We start from the raw sequence: 14,090 nt of genomic DNA on the forward strand, positions 1-14,090 counted from the left end.
GTCTGTATTTCCTCGGTTTCCCCCTAATGTACTTTTTCTCTTCCCGGACAGTCCGTCCGTTCCCACGGTCCGTCCGTTCCCACAGTCCGTGTGTTCACGTTTTCTTAGAGTCCTCTTGGCTGTGAGCGTTTCTCAGACTTACTTTTTTATGATCTTGTTAGTTTTAAGGAGTGCTGGTCAGTATGTTTTCTTATAGTTTGTTGCAGTTGGGATTTATCTGGTGTTTTTTTCATGGTTAAACTGGGGCAACACATTTCTAGGAGGAAGGCCACAGAGGTCAAGTACCACTTTCATTACTTGGTATCAAGGGTCCATACTATCCATACGGCTTGTCCCTGTTGATGATAATCTTGATTCCCTTACTGAGGTAGTGTTTATCTGGTTTCTTCATCATAAAGTTACTCTGTTATCTCTCCCTCTGTACTGGGAGGGACCCAGTTGGATGCCCCCTCAATCAGCCATTTCTCTCTCTCTCTCTCTAAATTGGAGAGTGGTATTAAGAAGCCAAGTTCTGGGCACCTGGGTGGCTCAGTTGGTTGGGCGACTGCCTTTGGCTCAGGTCATGATCCTGGAGTCCCAGGATCAAGTCCCGCATCAGGGTCCTTGTTCAGCAGGGAGTCTGCTGCTCCTTCTGACTCTCCCTGATCTCATGCTCTCTCTCTCTCTCTCTCTTTAAAATAAATAAATAAATAAAACCTTAAGAAAAAAAAAGAAGCCAAGATCTGGATACTAGGTGTGTTTGTTGCTGCTGAGGTGTGGTTGTTTCTAGGCCCCATCGGCTGCAGGGTAAAGAGCTCTGCGTGTACTAACCTGTGTTGTATACAGACATTGATGACTATTTCTATAGGTTCCCAGCTGTAGGCATACTAAACCAAGCCTAAATTCTGTCTTGTAAGATTGGTGTCTTCCATTCTAATCTAAGCTAACAGAACAGTCTATTTTGGATATCTTCTCAACTTGGGAGAGTTTGCAATTACTAATATTTTGTGGCTCAAAATATTTTTAAAACTGCCTGTGGCAAAGACTGGCCATGGCTTCTCCGGATCCATGATTTTCTCCCACGATGTAATTCCTGCATTTCCAAACCCTCCTTGCAGTGAAGTATGGCCTGGTGACCAAGTTCTGGCCAGTGCGGGAAGGAAGTGGAAGCACAGGACTGTAGGAAGTCTTCTGAAATTGAGGATGGTCCACCAGATCCCATCTTGTTTACCTCTCCCCTCATTCCTTCCTGTTGCTTGGGACTCGTGCAAGATGGCTGGGCCACTGTAGCCATCTTGGATCATGAGGCTGGAAACCCGTGCTAGGATCATGAACCCGTGCTAGGATCGTGCTGTATCCCTGATGATTCAGAACGGCCATCCTGGTGCTGGGCTACCTACATGAGACTTCAGTTTATGGAAGGAGCAGATTGGTATCATTTGCCCTTCCTGTTTCTCCCAGCCAAACCTGATCAGCCAACTTACCGACTTTCTGAAAGTGCCTTCAGATACTGTTCTTACACGGTTATTTTCGTGAATTCTTCTCTATTACCCAAAAACAGACTTCTTAGGGAAGGTCACTTAGAATGGAATCCTACCTAGTGGGGAGTAGAGAAGGGTAGCTACGACTTGTTCTAGAAGAGAAAGAGGACATGAGGAGCTCAGAGTGGTCTGGGTGAGGCAGAGGTATCCTGTGGTCCTGGAGATGAGCTAAGAGGAGTAGTATTTTGGGCATGGTTGTACAAGTGACTAGTTAAGTGGGCCCCACTGGGAAAGTCTCCTCCTTTCTGGAACGCAGGACGGGGATGTTAGATCTCTGTCATAGTTGTGCAGATCTCCCAGTGGGATTGTTTTCTTTTTCTTTTTCTCCCCAGTCTGTTTTCTGTTACTATGATTGGGTCATGTCTGTTGTTCTCTCTCACAGTTCATGGATTCTTGCCTCCATTCTGCTACTTGCACTCATTCCTTAAGTTCTTTAATTTTGGTTATTGCATTTTTCAGTTTGGAAATTTCCATGTGGTTCTTCCTTACATCTTCTGTTTCTTTGCTGAGACATTTAGTCTTTCATTTGTTTCAGGCATCTTCGAATTGCTCACCGAAACATTTCTCTGGTGCCTGTTTGGAAATGTTTGTCAGATCATTGTAACTTCTCTGTCATGTCAGCGTTGGAATCTGTTGGTGGTCTCTCTTCACTCATTTGAGATCTTCTTGGTGCTTGGGGTGATGGTGGTTTTCAGTTGAAACCTCTGGTTGTTGGGAGAAGCCCTGACTCATCGCTGACTTGCTTGGCTACCACCCCAAGGGGAGAGGACACATTCCCATCAGTGGGGGCCGAAACACAGGCTTCTTCCCACGCGCTCTCCGGTGTCACCACTGGGGTGTTCTGTAGACCCAAAGCCCTGGCCAGTCTGCCTTCTCTCCTACCAATTCAATCCTCTTCTGTTTGTTTTAAATACATCTTCCCGGAAGTGGAAGTCCAGCTGGATTTTGACACTGTCTAGTGTTAGCACAAACCACACAGGCTTTAGTCCCACAAGACTCTTCCCTCTTCACATGACACCCACAAGGTCTGCGTGTCCCCGAGGCACCTATACTCTGTCTCCTAGCTACAAGTTCAGTGCTTCCCGAACCCCTCAGGGCTGGTTTTTCTCTAGGATGGCTGACAGAACTCTGCCCAGGGCTGTGCTCACGACGAGAGGCTCATTAGAAGGGCTGTATCTCAGGAACACATGGTGGAGTCTTGGTTTTAAGGCCATTGTAGGAGAAATAGCTCCTTTCCTGGTGGCGTTGGGGTGCCACCTTTCTAGTACGTGGTGTTCACCGACTGAGAAGCTTGTCAAGCCTTTCACCCAGAGATTTTTCCTGAGGTTTTACTACATAGGCACGATTGATTAAATCGTTGGCCACATAATTGAACTCCAGCTCTACTTTCCCTGTTCCCTGGAGGGAGGTGGTATGGCTGAAAGTTCCAGGCCTATTAATCATGGGGGTGATCCCCCTGGCCGACCGCCCCCATTGTCAGGCTCTGTGAGCTGGCACATTATCACAAACTCGGGTGTGATCCAGGGGGCTCATTTGACTGACAGAAGACCCTCCTATAAGTCAGGAAATTCCAAGGGCTTTAGGAGCTTTGTGCTAATAGCTCAGAGACCTAGCTCAGAGGGGAAAAGACCATATAGCTATCTCTGATTATACCACAGTTTGTATTTTAAAAACTTCTTAAAATATTTTATTTGAGAGGGAGGGAGAGAGAGAGAGAGCGTGCATGCGAGCACAGAGGGAGGAGAAGCAGACTTCACGCTGAGCAGGGAGCCTGACATGGGGCTCGATCCCAGGACTCTGGGATCATGACCTGAGCCGAAGGCAGACGCTTAACCGACTGAGCCAGCCAGGTGTCCGTAAGAATTATTTTTTCCTAACCAATGAAGTTCACCTGTTTTAGAACAGTGTGACAAATTTGTAGTTTCAGCCAACTCCAGTTTTCTTGCCATTTAGTACTGAAACCACATGCCTTATGTGCCCTCTCGAGGTGGAGAGCGGGACCCAGGAGGAAGAGGAGCCGTGTCTGATGCGGTGGATTGCACGTGCATGGCAGGGGAGACTTGCGGTGTAGACCCATCCCTAAATCTTTGTCTTTCCCTTTGCTTTCTCCCCCCGGAGGAGCCAGTGCATCAGTCAGATGAAGGAGGCGAAGGAGCAGTGTGAGGAGCGGATAGAAGAAGTCACGAGGAAGGGGAAGGAGGCCGCTGCTTCCAGAGACCCGAGTGAGAAAAAGGACCAAAACCAGCAGGTAATTCGGGTAGTTTTTCTGCCCAGGATTCCAGAAGGCGTTCCTCACCTCTCCTCAGGCATCCTGTTCCCTTGTCTGCAGACGGATTGGCACTTATCTCTGCTCTCCACTGTGGGTTTGGTTCCCTGAGACACGCCAGCTATTCCCAGGACGTGACACTCTGAAGGGCATCCGGGCTCTGTCCTTTGGCTCAGAGCGTCACCGGGGTTGCTTCAGCGGAAGTCTGCAGCCCCCCTGGGAGAGGCTTCAGTACTGTGGTCCCTGCACCAGCGGGGCAGGGTTGTGGCTGCTGAGCGCCCCTGGTGGCCGGGCACGTGCCTCTCGGCCCATGACGTGGCTGCTCGAGGCCTTTGGGAAACCTGCATGTTTGTTGGCTGTAGATACAGCAGCGTTATTGAGAGACACTTCACAGACCATTCCATTCACCCACATATAGTTACAATTCGTTGGTTTTTCGTTTATTCACAAAATTGTGCAGCCATCATCACAGTCTATTTTAGAACATTCTTGTTCCCCCAAATAAACCCCATAACCGTTTGCTCTCCTCACTCAGTCCTAGAGAACCAATTAATCTGCTTTCTTTCTCCATCGATTTGTGTAGCTGGACATCTCCTGTCGGTAGAATCATAGCTGTGTGACTGTGTGTGTCTGGATCATTTCACTTAGTGTACAGCTTTCCAGGTTCGCCCGTGGGTTCACATGTGTGACTGCTTCACTCCTGTTTGTGCTGGACAGTATTGTGTGCAGAGGCCACGTTTTGTTGATTCATTTGTCAGTTGATAGGAATTCAGGTTATTTCTAGTTTTAGGCAGATTATGAATAATGCTGCTATGAACATGTGTGTAGACATTTTTGTATGGAGGTAAGTTTTCATTTCCCTTAGGTGTATACCTAGGAGTGGAGTTGCCGAGTCATATGGTAACTCGATGTTTCATGACAAACTGCCAGACCGTTTTCAAAAACCAATCACACTCTTTTATATTTTGACCAGCAGTTTGAGGGGTCTCGTTTCTCCACATCCTGGCCAGCTCTTACCTGTCTTTATCATTGTAGCCATGCTCGTGGGTGTGGGGCCCTGGGTCAGTGTGGTTTGGGTTTGCATTTCCACGATAACTAACATTGAGCATCTTTTCTTCTGCTTTATTGGCCATTTGTATCTTTTTGGAGAAATGTCTGTACACTTTGCCCATTTTTAGATTGAGTTATTTTAAAATTGAGTTGGAATTCTTTATATATTCATATATATTGAAAATATTAGCTATGATTTGCAAGTATTTTTTCCGATTCTGTGAGGTTTTCTTTTTTTACTTTCTTCATGGTGTTCATTGGAATATGAAAGTTTTAAATTTTGATGAAGTCCAGTTTATTTATTCTGTTGTGTGTTCCTTTGGTGTTGTAATTTAAACCGCTTTGCCTAATCCAACGTCTTGAAAATATTAAGAGTTTTATAATTTTTACCTCTTAGATTTAGTCCTAAGGCCCATTTTGAGTTAATTTTTTGTATCTGGTGTGAAGTAGGGGTCCAACTTCACTGTTTTGCTTATGGATATCCAGTTGTCTCTTGGCACTTTTTGGGGGGAAAAAACCCACAAAACTTATTTTTTCCATGGAACTGTCATGAGACCCTTGTCAAAAATCAGTTTACTGTAACTATGAGGGTTTATTGCAGATTCTCAGTTCTATTCCATTGGTCTGTTTGTCACTTATTTTGGTACCATATGTGCAGCCTTGATTACTGTGGCTTTGTAGTAAGCTTTGAATTCAGGGGGTATGACTCCTCCAATGTTTAAAGATTTTATGAACAAAAATGGGGGAGCAGCGGAGGGAGAGGGAAGAGCAGGCTCTCCACTGAGCTGAGAGCTGGGCTTGTTCCTAGGACCCTGAGATAGTGATCTGACCCGAAGGCAGACACTTAACTGACTGAGCCACCCAGGTGCCTCCTTTTTTAAATTTTAATTTCTTAAAAATATTTATTTCTCTTAGGGAAGGGAGAGTGGGAAGAGTAGAGAGAGAGAATCTCCATCAGACACCCCACCGAGCACGGAGCCAACTCTGTGCCACCCATGCACCCCTCCAACATTGTATTTAATTTAATTTAATTAATTTATCGATTTATTTAATTTGAGTGAGAGAGAGCACAAGTGGGAGTAGGAGCAGAGGGAGAGGGAGACGCAGGCTCTGCACTGAGCAGGGAGCCTGATGTGGGGCTCGATCCAGGGACTCCAAGATCACTGCCTGAGCAGAAGGCAGGTGCTTCGCTGACTGAGCCTCCCAGGTACCCCCAATGTTGTTCTTTTAAAGGACTATTTTGGTTATTCTGTGCCAGCTGAATTTCCATATGAGTTTTAGGATCTGCTTGTCAGTTTCTTCAACAAAACCAGGTGAGATTTTGACTGAAATTATATTGAGTCTGTTGATCAGTTTGGAAAGTATTGCCATCTTAGCAACATTAAGTCTACTGTTCTATGAATGTGGGACGTCCTTCCACTCATTTAAGTCCTTTAAAAATCTCTCAAACAATGTGTTATAGTTTACAGAAGTCTTGTACTTCTTTGTTCAATTTATTTTTTATGCTATTACAAATGGAATTGTTTTATTTTCATATTCATTGCTAGTTCTGTAGAAATAGAATTCATTTGTTTATTTTGATCTGGTATATTGCAACCTTGCTGAACTTTATTCTAATAGTATTTTTTGGTATCTGATTTCTTTGAATTTTCTATATACAGTATTATGTCATCAAAGCAGAGGCAGTTTTACATTTTTCCTTCCCACTCTGGATGCCTTTGTTTCCTAATTGCACTGGCTGGAACCTCCATTCAGTGTTAACAGAAGTGGAAAAACAGATATCGTTGTTCTTGATCATGGAGGGAAAACATTCCGTTTTTACCGTTATGCTTGATGTTAGCTGTGTGTTTTCATGGATAGACTTTATCAAGTGGAGGAAGTCCCCTTCTGTTTCTTGTTTTAAAGATTTATTTTAGAGCGCACAGGAGAGAGGTAGGAGGGAGAGGGAGAGACAGAATCCCTAGCAGACTCCCCTCTGAGCTCAGAGCCTGAGGCGGAATTCCCACCTCCTGACCCTGGGATCGTGACCGGAGCCTGGAGCCCAAACCGAAAGTTGGACACTTAATCCACTGAACCACCCAGGCACCCCTTCCCTTTTCATCTTAATTGTTGAGTGTTTTTATCGGGAGGCGTTGGATTTTGTCAAATTCTTTTTCTCAGTTTATTGAGATGATCATGTGGGTTTTTTTGTCTGTTATGCTACTGATACACTGTTACACAGATTTTTCAATGTTTCATCTTGTGTTCATGGTTGTTTATCCCTCCTGGTCATGGTATATAATCTTTTTATATGTTGCTGGATTTGGTTTGCTAGTATTTTGATAAGGATTTTAGTGTTTATATTCCTAAGAGATACTGGTTTTCTTGTAGTGTTTTTGGTTTTGGTATCTATTAATATTGGACTCATAGAATGAGTTGGGGCATATTCCTTTCAGGGTTTGGGTGGTTTTTTGTTTTGTTTTGTTTTGTTTTTGGTGGTTTTTGTTTGTTTGTTTTTGGTTTTTTTGGGGGAAGAGTTTTTGAAGATCTGGTATTGACTGGTCTGTAAATGCTTGGTGAGGTTCACTTGTGAAGTCATCTGGGCTTGGGCTTTTCTTTGGGGGAAGTTTTTAAATTACTAATTCATTCTCTTATTATGTAACAAGTCTTTACACATTTTCTATTTTTAAAGAAATTTGAGAGAGAGGGACGGGGTGGAGGGTCAGTGGGAGAGAATGTGGGGCTCGATCTCACGGCCCATGAGATCATGACCTGAGCTGAAACCAAGAGTCAGACGCAACCGACTGAGCCACTCAGGCGCCCTCACATTTTCTGTTTCTTGAGTCAGTTTTGGTAGTTTGTATTGTTCTCGGAACTTGGTTACTGTCCTCTAAGTCTTCAAAGCTGACATAGTTATTCGTGGTGTTCCTTTTTAATATTTTTATTTGCGTAAGGTTAGTAGTGTTGTCCCATTTTATTTTTTATTTTAGTAATTTGAGTTTTCTCTCTTTTTTTGGTTAATCCAGCTAAAAGTTTGTCAATTTTGTTCAACTTTTTGAAGAACTAACTTTGATTTCATTCATCTTCTCTGTTTTTCTGTTCTGTTTTTCATGAATTCCTGCTCCAACCTTTATTATTTCCTTCTTTGCGTTAGGTTCTGTTTGCTCTTCTTTTTCCAGTGTCTTACGGTGGAAGATTAGGTTACTGATTTACCATCTGCTTGATATAGACCTGCACATTTCCCCCTAAGCACTGCTTTAACAGCCTCCCATAAGTTTGGTATGTCATGTATTTGTTTTAATTTTTTTCAAGATACTCTTTTTATGCCTAGTGATTCCTTTGACCCATTGGTTTAATTTAGGAACATGTTGCCTAATTCCCACATGTTTGTGAGTTTCTCAAATTTTATTGTCATTGATAATTTCAGTCCATCGTGATTATCATCATACAGAGTATGTTCTCCAGTCATTTCAGATTTGTTGAGGCTTGTTTCATGGCCTAGCCTCTGGCCTGGGGAATGTTCCATGTGCCCTTGAAGAATGTGTTTTGCTCTTGTCAGGCCAGTGTTCTGCGGAAGTCAGCCTGGTCTGGTTTGTTTATAGCGTTCAGGTCATCCTTGTCCTTGTTGCTCAGACTGCTAGAAACCTGCTTGTTAATCTGTTCCTGAAAGTACTTTCTGGGAGATCTTAACCTTTGACCTTTTGCATTTATGCCAGGTAGTATGTGGCACAACTAGGGTAGATCAGGCCTTTCTTGGGGTTTGAGTGTTTTGTCAGAAGGATGTCCATTGCCTTGCATGGGGTTGTTGTGAGGTTTAAAGTCACGGAGCCCCCGGTTGTCGTGCGCTCCTGTTTTAGCTCCGAGCCCCCAGCGAGCTTCAGCCCAGGCCGCAGGACTCAGACCTGCCCCAGGCAGAGGTGCTGCCGGTGAAAGGAATCGTGCCCAGCAACGGCGAGCCCCAGACACCAGCCCCCAGTTCTGAGGTGGCTTTGGATTTGAAGAGACAAGGTGAGAGAGGTAAGTGAAGCCTGGTAATTGCACATTTAAGCCCTAAGATAGACATAGTGGCAGTCCGGCATCTTTGCAGATGGCCTCACGGCAAAGTGTCCCTGTGGGAGGCAGCCGGTGAGCTGGGTTTGGGCTGCTGGAGGCAGGTGAAGGTCTCTCCGGTTGTTTGGAATTGGGGCCGCCAGGCTTTTCCTTGTCTTACTGTCATCCCTGTAGACCGAGTGCCTTGTTCTTGGTGACGGTCCAGGCTGTGCTTCCCCGAGGACATCATTGGGACTGCAGGATTACGGGGAGATGCCTGAGGCTTGGGCAGCCGCGTGGGAACAGGGAGCCTTGTCTCAGATACATATGATGGTCCGATAACTTTGGCTCGCAGGTTGTCACTGAAATCAAATAACTTGTCCAGATTTTCTTCCTAAACCGCTTCTCTCCTCAGTTCTGAAGTTGAGCTTCAGGTGTGGAGAAGCCGCAGTCTTTGCGCGCCACAGAACCAGTCACCCAGTTGCTCCCGGCCCACAGCCCTTGGGAAGGCCCTGGGAATTGAGTGGTGGGAGGGTTTCTGTTTTCATTTTAATTCAACTAAATGCTGGTGAGGTCACAGCTAACTGTTCCCTGCACAGAGGAAACCAACGAGATCCAGGTGGCCAGTGAGGAGGAGCTTCCGAGGGACAGCCTGGGGCTGCCGCCGGAGCCAGGCCGCGAGCAGGCTGTGGAGGCGGATGCAGCCGCGGCTGGCAGAGGCCCGGGAGGAGCTGGCGCGGTGGGCCAGACCGCACGGGCGCCGGCGGCCAGGCTGGCCGGCCAGGAGAATCGGGACGCGGAGGACCTCGAGCGGGAGCAGCTGGTCATCCCTGATGGGCAGGAGGAGCAGGAGCAGGACGCGGCCGAGGAAGGTGGGTGCGCCGCTCTGTGGGTCGTCAGCGGACTCCGCTCCTCTGCTCTCGGTCGGACGCGGGCAAGGCCCCTGCGAAGGGCCCCGCCGGCGATTTGGTGGTTCTTGTTCGCTGGCGAGCAGGCGGGAGGCGGGAGGAAGAGCGCCGGCTCGCGGCAGGTGGAGGTGTCCCGAGTAACCCAGCGGCTCGGCGGGGGCTGCGGGCGGTCTCCGGAGGGAGGCGGTGAGGCGGGCGCTCGGCGCCAGTGAACGAGGCCCCCGCTCTGGAACACGGGCCCGCCTGGGTCCGCATCCGCACGTGTTGTCACCACCAGTGCCTGGGGTTGGGGGGGGGGGGGGGCGGTGACTGGGTAGATGGGGTTTCGGGCATATTTGAGCCTGGCAGCAAAGTGACCCATGAATCCCATCTGGTTTGGTGCACTTCTTCTTCTTCTTCTTCTTTTTTTTCAAAGATACAGTGTGTATCTTTTAAAGATAAAGTGTGGGAAAACTGAGATCAACACAATATTCTGGGATGTATTTATGTCCCTAAAAGCTGTTCCAGCCGAGCCAGGAACACTTATGGACAATGCCTGTACCCTGGGACAGGTCACTAACAAGAACGGGAGAATGTGCTTATTTGTGGAAATTACCGATTCCAGATCTCATTTGTGCTCGAGTTTCTCTTTCTGAAGACTGTTTTCACAAGGTTTCAGTTAAAGAATTAAAAAGAAGAGGAAGCTCGAGTGGCTGACCCAGTGGCACTCAGGTTTCAGACTGGCCACAGAGGGTAGCATGAGGAGACTGGTTTGAGAGCCTGCGGGAGACGCATCATCCTGGGGCCGCAGTTCCATCACATCTGTACAGTAAAGCCGCAGGGCCCAAAGGCGTGGCCTTTGCTTCCACTTCAGGCTGTGAGTGCAGGAGATGTAACTAGAACCAGGTCTCCCAGACACGCGTTTCAAAGATTGTGCTTACTTACCTATACGTGTATGTAAATATATGAATATGCCTCTTGAACGCCTTTGGTCCTGATCAACTAGCCTGGTGGAGGTCCTCTGCAGGGCTGACTGCGGTGATGAAAGGTCTAATTCTGTAGGGATGATGGAAAAGCCTTCGGCACCCAGCAGCCACTCCCATTTCCTTCCTTGGAGCCAGGGGCCCTTCTCAGGAGGTGCCATCACTAACTAGAAACCTGCTTCCAGCAACAGCGGGGCACCTTCCTTTAACCTTGAGTTGATGGCCGCTTAAAAAAGCAAAAACAAAAACAACCCTGGGATTTGGGGTTAATTAGCTAGTTTTCCGAGTTCCAGCCCAGAATACAGCCCTGTGTTGAGGGTCTGGGTGTATAGGGACTCAGAGTTGAAGTGGGGGCGTACGGAAGCGGAGGACTCGCACCAGCTCTTCATACTGGCAGCGGGCACACAAGCGCCACCATTCTCTGAGAGGTCGCCGAGAGACCTGATAAGCTGTGACTGGGCTCTGGAGTTCCTGCGGCATCGAGAGAGTCATGTGGGTTGTGTTGGCTGTGCCTGTGCTCATTTTTCAGGAAGACACGAGCAAAAGCTGGGGGGAGAGGACGACTACAACATGGATGAAAATGAGGCAGAATCAGAAACCGATAAGCAGGCAGCCCTAGCAGGGAACAACAGAAACCTGAACGGTAAGAGGCCTGCGGAGGCGGTGGGCTTGCCTCGCGTTTCACATTGTGGTCCTTCGTTCTCTTTGGCGGTGACTAAACACTGAATCCCAGCACTTACGTTATAAGTAATGCATCCAGGGGCGCCTGGGTGGCTCAGTGGGTTAAAGCCTCTGCCTTCGCCTCAGGTCATGATCCCAGGGTCCTGGGATCGAGCCCTGCATCAGGCTTTCTGCTTGGCAGGGGAGTCTGCTTCCCTTCTTCTCTCTTTGCCTGCTTCTCTGCCTACTTATGATCTCTGTCTGTCAAATAAATAAATAAAATCTTAAAAAAAAAATTAGTAATGCATCCAGTTCAGAAGCCTTTGAACATGGGGCAGTGGAAGGAAGGGGAGGATTGAGAAATCCAAGATGAAGACCTTCCAGAAGGTCTGTGTGTGTGGGGGGGATCAAGCCCTCAGGTTTTGGCTGGAGGATTTGTCTTCATGACACCTAAGGATTTTCCAACAGGTGGCTCGGTCACCTCTCCTCACACTGTATCAGTAATCCAAAAGCCCTTACATCTGCACAGTACTTCCAAGCAGCTTTGTAGAGTGGCATTTTGCATTATTATTTGGAATTTTGAAGAGCCCTGGCCAGTGGGATGTATCAGCTTCTGGATTTGTCCATATACTTGTTATTGGATTCCGGTTGGACAGTTTTGCAGCTGCAGGGTGCTCCTCTAGCTCCCCACCAGGAGGCAGGTCATGGCAGGTTGACGGCTTGGTCAAGGTATTGCCCGCCGGTCTCGTCCATTGCAAAGGGCCATTTTCCCTTAGTAATTGAGAAGTCATCTAGAGGGGGATGCTTTGAAACGGTGTGGCTTTAGCATCCATTGAAAACCCCTGTCTGATGGTGGCTTCTCTAATGCCATCACCCTGCCACATACCCTCTTGTAGTATCATGTGGTTTCATGGTTCCTTTTTATAAAATTCATTTTACCAAATTCTTAGTGTTTCCTTTCCTGGTTAAGAGTTCTTTATATTCGAGGGAGATTGCCCTTTATCTGTGGTGCAAGTTGCAAATACTTCTTCCCAGTCTGTTTTGGTTTTATGTATGGTGTTTTCACCATGTGAATGTTTCAAAATGTTTCTTTTCTTTTATTGCCTCCGAATATTGAGTCATAGTAAGTTTTTCCATCTAGTGTTAGAAGAATTCATTTGTGTGTTTAAGTATGCTTTCAAATTTTTCTTTTAGTTCTATTAAAAAGTAAAACACAAATTCAGAAAACCACACAAATGTCTTTTTTTAAAAAAATATATTTATTTGACAGAGCACACACACAGTGGGAGTGGCAGGCAGAGGGAGAAGCAGGTTCCTAGCTGAGCAGGAGGGAGCCCGAAGTGGGGCTCGATCCCAGGGTGCTGGGAGCATGACCCAAACTGAAGGCAGATGCTTAATGATTGAGCCACCCAGTACCCCTAAAAACAATGTTTTTAGGATTCCATCCCCACCCTCCTCAAAGACTAGAACTTGACCAGCCCTCCAGAAGCCCCATTTCTCCCCATAATAGCCCCCTATCCTGACCTTTCTAGTAGGTATTTTCTTGCATTTCTGTGGGCTGAACACTCAAGTGGGCATCCCTGGACACCGGAGTTTAATTTTGCCCATCTTCTTAAAATTGCTAGCTCTTAAAATCATAGTCTACAGGTTCCCCCTCCACTCCTTTCCTCCATTTGCCCTGGAGTTTTCCATAGTCTGTATAGTGCTGATAGTACCTTCACAGTGCTGTTTAGTATGTTCTTTCCTGTTTCCCGCATATTGGCAGCTGGTATCCACAGGCTTGGTTCAGATTGGGCACAAGCCCTTGGTAAAGTGGGAGGCGATGGCATGTTCTTTCATCAGAAGGCAAGGAGCACCTTTCTTTTCCTGACAGAACTAGCAGTTGGTATTCAGTGCTTTCATTAATTCATTCATGGTATTCTAATTCAGCTTTTTCTATTCCAGTAGTTAATTGGAATATTTTTATGAACAGGCAAGTCAGTGGTTTTAGTCATATAACATAGGATGAAAGTGCTTGTTTTTATTTACCCATTTTCAAAATAATGAATTATTTCCCTGTCATCCTTTGAAGGTGAAAATACAAATTCATTGAATTTAAAGCTGTTTGATGGGTTTTGTTCAATTGTATTTATAATCCTTTTTGAAATTCAAGTTGTCCTATCTTCTTTGGCCACTAGTACCTTCCCCCACTTTAATCTGAACCTTCAGATCCTCTGTCTCTTCTCCCTGTCCTGCTCAGCCATAGCTGTCTTCCACACCCAGCCGTTCCCCCTCCCCCCATGGGGCTCTACCTGGGGAGCCCCAGAAAGGAGTCCTGGCAAATGAGTGTCAGAAGTTCATGGGGCTCAGCCTCCCCTGGCCCTTCAGTCCGTAACCACAGCGACTTTGTGGTCATCTGCTGCGGGAGTAGCAAAAAGTCTCCTGCTTTCTCCCAGGTGCTTTCTGGTGTCTTTCGGCTGCTTGGGGTTCTCCTGTTCTATTCTCAGGCCCATCGGGTGCTCCAGGGCTCCTGTTTTCTTTCTAGACTCTGCTAGCCTACAAGCACTGTCCATTGTTTTTTTTGTTTTGTTTTTTGTTTTTTTTAAAAAGATTTATTTATTTATTTGACAGACAGAGATCACAAGTAGGCAGAGAGGCAGGCAGAGAGAGAGGAGGAAGCAGGCTCCCTGCTGAGCAGAGAGCCCGATGTGGGGCTCGATCCCAGGACCCTGAGATC

At 46.6% G+C, this 14,090-nt stretch overlaps 1 protein-coding gene across 3 annotated transcripts in view; it reads left to right on the top strand.

The window, feature by feature from the left end:
* Window positions 1-14,090, top strand: part of GOLM1 (golgi membrane protein 1) — a 57,530-nt gene that overhangs the window by 38,475 nt on the left and 4,965 nt on the right. For 2 of the 3 annotated variants that reach the window (XM_059411751.1, XM_059411749.1), the window contains exons 6-9: window positions 3,639-3,768; window positions 8,673-8,832; window positions 9,444-9,716; window positions 11,244-11,357. In XM_059411751.1, the coding sequence (XP_059267734.1) occupies window positions 3,639-3,768; window positions 8,673-8,832; window positions 9,444-9,716; window positions 11,244-11,357 (677 nt within the window). The remainder of the gene's footprint in view (window positions 1-3,638; window positions 3,769-8,672; window positions 8,833-9,443; window positions 9,717-11,243; window positions 11,358-14,090) is intronic. The other variant, XM_059411752.1, reaches the window with a different exon arrangement.

The sequence above is a fragment of the Mustela nigripes genome, chromosome 9 (genome assembly GCF_022355385.1).
Source record: "Mustela nigripes isolate SB6536 chromosome 9, MUSNIG.SB6536, whole genome shotgun sequence".
NCBI lineage: Eukaryota > Metazoa > Chordata > Mammalia > Carnivora > Mustelidae > Mustela > Mustela nigripes.